General features: G+C 35.2%; 1 protein-coding gene across 1 annotated transcript; it reads right to left on the bottom strand.

The window, feature by feature from the left end:
* Positions 1–4,420: 4,420 nt before the first annotated feature.
* LOC127172386 (trace amine-associated receptor 13c-like) lies at positions 4,421–5,476 on the bottom strand. The gene has a single exon (XM_051121648.1). It carries the CDS (start codon positions 5,429–5,431, stop codon positions 4,421–4,423), a length of 1,011 nt encoding a protein of 336 aa, XP_050977605.1. The 5' UTR covers positions 5,432–5,476.
* Positions 5,477–5,693: the final 217 nt, after the last annotated feature.

Consider the following 5,693-nt stretch of genomic DNA (forward strand, 5'->3'; position numbering starts at 1 on the left):
CTGCTAGGGCTGAGCATTTCCACGAACTCATCGAAAATAACCAAAACAATCCAAGGTTTTTATTTAGCACAGTGGCTAGATTAACAAATAACCAGACGCCACTCGATCTAAATATTCCTTTACAGTTTAATAGCAATGACTTTATGAATTTCTTCACTGATAAAATAGATAACATCAGAAATACAATAACCAATGTAGATTATACTGCATCTAATATGTCAACTTCTTTCGTCACACCCAAAGAAAAACTGCAGTACTTTACCGCTATAGGACAGGAAGAGTTAAATAAACTCATCACTGTGTCTAAACCAACAATATGCCTATTAGATCCTGTACCCACTAAATTACTGAAAGAATTGTTACCTGTGGCAGAAGAACCACTTCTCAATATTATCAACTCATCGTTATCTTTAGGTCACGTCCCTAAACCATTCAAGCTGGCGGTTATTAAGCCTCTTATTAAGAAACCACAACTAGACCCTAGTGAACTGGCAAATTATAGACCCATTTCTAATCTTCCATTTATGTCTAAAATTTTAGATAAAGTTATATCTGCTCAACTGTGCTCATTCTTGCAAAAAAATGATATCTATGAAGAATTTCAGTCAGGTTTCAGGCCCCATCACAGCACAGAAACTAAAATCACTAATGACTTGCTTCTTGCATCAGACCAAGGCTGCATCTCACTGCTAGTTTTACTTGATCTTAGTGCTGCGTTCGACACTATAGATCATGACATACTAATAGATCGACTACAAAATTATGCAGGTATCCAAGGACAGGCTTTAAAATGGTTTGGATCCTACCTGTCTGATCGCTACCACTTTGTTTATTTAAATGGGGAGTCATCTCAGTTATCACCAGTAAAGTATGGAGTGCCACAAGGATCTGTTCTAGGTCCTCTACTATTTTCAATATACTTGCTGCCCCTTGGTAATATTATTAGAAAACACGGGATTGGTTTCCATTGTTATGCTGATGATACTCAACTATATATCTCAAGACCAGATGACACTTCTGAATTATCGAAGTTAACAGAGTGTGTTAAAAATGTAAAAGATTGGATGACCAACAATTTTCTGCCATTAAATTCAGATAAGACAGAGATATTACTTATTGGACCTAAAAACAATACACAGAATCTTTTGACTTATAATTTACAACTAGACGGATGTACTGTTACTTCCACTACAGTCAAAAGCCTGGGTGTTATATTAGACAGCAACTTGTCTTTTGAAAATCATATTTCTCATGTTACAAAAACAGCATTCTTCCATCTTAGAAACATTGCCAAGCTGTGAAACATGTTACCTGTTTCTGATGCAGAAAAGCTAGTTCTAACTAGTATTCTACCACGCTACAATCCATCACGCTCCCTAAGGTCGCAAAACTCTGGACTGTTGGTAGTACCTAGGATAGCAAAGTCCACTAAAGGAGGTAGAGCTTTTTCACATTTGGCACCCAAACTCTGGAATATCCTTCCTGATAACGTTCGGGGTTCAGACACACTGTCTCTGTTTAAATCTAGATTAAAGACACATCTTTTTAGCCAAGCATTCAAATAATGCATCTCATAAACTTTTCCTGCAGCTATATCTGATCAAATGTTCATTATTAATATTTTAGCTCTGGTTTAACAAACCTTCCTTTTCTTAGTTTGAACAGCAGCTACGCTAATTATGTTCCTATTTGTTCTCTGTTTTTGCCATGGGATTGACATCCCATGGTAACTAGGAATTCACAAGCTCCAGTGTGGATCCAGAACACTTAAGAGTTGATGCCAACCCCACAGAGGACTTCAGATGATGCCAACCCTGAAAACATACAGCACTACTGAATTTTGCTACTAATTTATAGTGTTCTTTGTCTGTTTGATTACGTCATTAATTGATCTTTACCACACATCTCTGCCATATGTACATCAAGCTACTACTACATATATTGTAAAAATGTCAATTTGGTGTAAAGCTGCTTTGCAACGATATGTATCGTGAAAAGCGCTATACAAATAAATTTGAATTGAATTGAATTGAATTGAATTAACATGGACAGCGACAAAACGTGCTTCTCACGCTCCACTGACACTCACGATGTGAAACAGTCCTAATAGACATAGCTAAATCGTTGCCATTCAGGAATAAGATTGCGTGGGTGTTTAAATCGAGATCTCGATATTTTAAGGATTAATCCTGCAGCTCTAATGTAAACACTGCAAAACAACATTTAACTGCTTTTATTTTTGTTCACATTTTCACTTGTAATCATGAACCTACAGGACGATATAGGCTTATACATTTATTTTGAAGAAAACAGATTAACAGAGACTGTTCATCACTTTTCATGATTTCACTTTTCTTTTCATTGTTTTATGAAACAATATTAGATTGTTAAATCTCTAAATATTTAATGTGGCATGATAGATCGCTGTAGCTTAAACTGGGTACTCACCTGTGCAAAATTAAAACATAGCAAAACAATTTTGTGCCAATTTTGTTTTTTTGTTCTGTATCCCATGCTCTGCTGCCACACTGGAGCGCACTCGCCACCAATTGGACAAGAGTGAGAATTACAGCTACAAATTACAGCAAATTACAACAGATCACCCTCAGTGTAAACCGTCTTCAGACTTTTCCGTCACTGATAAAAAAAAATTCTATCAATGACAGAGAATTTTCGGAACGGAAGAGCAAAATTAGTAAAAAATTACAACGAAGGATTGTTTGAATGGTGGATAAAGAACCCAGATTAACTTCCAAACAAATTCAAGCTGACCTGCAGACACAGGGTACAACAGTGTCAGCTCACACTATCCGTCGCCATCTAAGTGAAAAGGGATGCTAAACAGGTTTACTTGTAAACGACTCGTGCGAAGCAGTTCAAAGAATCAGTCTCTTTTTTTTGATACACAATAACTTTATTTATCGTGCACTGTCGGCTTCACAACTTTGCAGATAGTTTATGTTCACATACAGCTACATGACACACTGCATGAAAGGTTATATTTGAAAAGGGGCACTTTAAATTTAATTTTGTGTTTGACTGTTAACTTTCAATAAAAAGTATGAAATAACCATACCAAATGAAATAAATTATATTGCCATCAAATTTTTTTTTAGCTATATCACCCAGCCCTGTTAACATTACAAAACTTATTTGTGGTCATAACTTTTAGGAGTATGATAATTTATAGCACACAATGACCATGCTAAATCCACTTTAAAATAAAGTAATAGCAGAAAAACTCTGAATATTCTAATGATTGGTAGCTGACATGTACTTAGTATGTAATGTTACTTTTTGTTGTTGTTTTTACAGTTGTCTAAAGGGTACCACCAAAATAATCAAGCTGATACCACAATAAAACGTTCAAAGTAAATGCATCATATTACACATTCATGATCTCTGATATCTGATCTTATGGCTTCTTATGCTACTTAAAACCAAAGATCACTTATAAATAATACGATCATATTATAAAACCTTTTGGAGGTTTACAAGAAGACTGTCATTTTACAGTAAAAACACTAATAAGATGCACTACATTGAGCAAATCTTAAACAATGGCAAGATACTGTATGAGACTTACAATATATTTTAACTATGGGAAATGTAAACCATTGTAACTTCAGTGGATGCATTGTGTTCATTGTGTGTTATAAAACATCATACTCTTAAAAGCTATAACCACAAATAAGTGTGTGTGTGTGTGTACGTGCGCATATGTATATGTATATGTATATGTATATATATATATATATATATATATATATATATATATATATATATATATATATATATATATATATATATATATATATATATATATATATATATATATACACACACACACACACATACATACATACACACATATACATATACATATACATATATATATATATATTTTATGAAAACTTGTTCATGAGATGGAAAAACATCATATATAAAATGCATTATGCAGCAAGTACTACGCCTTAATACCACCATTATAATGAGCATACCATTATAACAAATACAGGTTTCATATAAAATATTACCATACTGGCTGTGTATAGATGTCGTATAGAAGTGAAAATCCAAAGATGAAACTATGAGTGGAATGATGACGAACTTCATTAGTTAATCTGGCCATTGAAGACTGTATACAAACACAATTTCAATATTCAATAGTTTTACAGCTTAAATTTTAGTGTAGCTATGCTATGTTTTTCTCAGATGGCATCTGTCATGCTACCAATGCATTCATTTCAGGACAAGAGTGAAATTTAACATCAGGCCCGTCATGCAGCTCATTTGGCCCATTATCACACCAGACAAGACAAAATCTGTCAGTCTATGACATAAGATACAATGGGTTTATGCTTTGCCAGTTTGACAATTACGATATAAATCATACCTTAAAATAAATAAATAAATAAAATCATGAGTGATGATCAGTCAAGACATTGGCCAGAGAGGATGCTGGCTTAAATATTTGAAGAGTTAATATGTGTTTAACTGATGTTCTAAACCAGGGGTAAAATAGAGCATAGATAAGGGGATTTAGACATGAATTTATATACAAGCACCATGTTAGAAAATCTGATGCAGCAGATGAGGCACTGTTTTCTGTCAGACACAATATATAATATGGAATCCAGCAAAGCAGATAAACTGTTACAATTATTCCTAACGTCAGAGCAGCTTTGCTCTCAGATTTCCTCCTCACTGAACCTTTCATTTCACATTTGGCACCCTTCATCAGAGAGTTTATAACTTTCACTTGCTGATGTACAGCATAAAATATCCTCAAGTATAAAGTTATAATCAGGGTACAAGGAAACAAGAAAGAAATGAACAGATCAGTAACTCCCAAAGCAAAATTCAGTACAAGGGGACACTCTCCATAACACGCATCCGATCTGTGTGACATGTCACCAGACCCATAACTCAGAGTAACACTATTGTAAGCTGAGGAGCAAAACCAACAGAGACAAATGCTTATTAAAGTTTTAGTAGTTGTTATTTTCTTGGGGTACAGTAAAGGGTGACACACAGCAACATAACGATCAATAGCAATTAAAATTAAATTGCTGAGAGATGTTGAGAGGAGGAGTCCCATTATGATTAAAAACAATCTACAGATAGTGTCTCCAAAGTTCCAGCACATCTCAATCAGTTTAATAGCATCCACAGGTATCACAATAAGTCCAATAAGCAAGTCAGCCACAGCCAGAGAGAGAATGATCAGGTTGGTTGGAGTGTGAAGCTTCTTAAAGTGAGAAATGGAGATGATCACCAGCAGATTCAGAAACACAGTCCATGCTGACAGCAAAGAAAAAAACACATACATGATATTGTATTCATGACTGGAGCGTTTTCCCTTGATACATGATGAGTTGATGGCAGGAAAGCAGTATTGAGTTTCATGATCCTCCGTCTCATTGGCCATGAGTGAGTCTCCTCCTGTTAGTTTGTTCTGCTCTCCTTGCCATCCCCTTATTTATACAGTGTCTGGACCACCAGTGATTGGCCAACCCATCTACTGCCCACTATGATGCAACAGACTACAGATATCTTTGATTAACTTCAAAGGGATAGTTCACCCAAAAAAGAAAATTACCCATGATTTACTCAGAGAGGACTGAATTACAGTCTTGTGCTACAGCACCACACTGGCAAAACGGCCATACGCTGACTGACTGTATGTTCCC

The sequence above is a fragment of the Labeo rohita genome, chromosome 10 (genome assembly GCF_022985175.1).
Source record: "Labeo rohita strain BAU-BD-2019 chromosome 10, IGBB_LRoh.1.0, whole genome shotgun sequence".
Classification (NCBI taxonomy): Eukaryota; Metazoa; Chordata; class Actinopteri; order Cypriniformes; family Cyprinidae; genus Labeo; species Labeo rohita.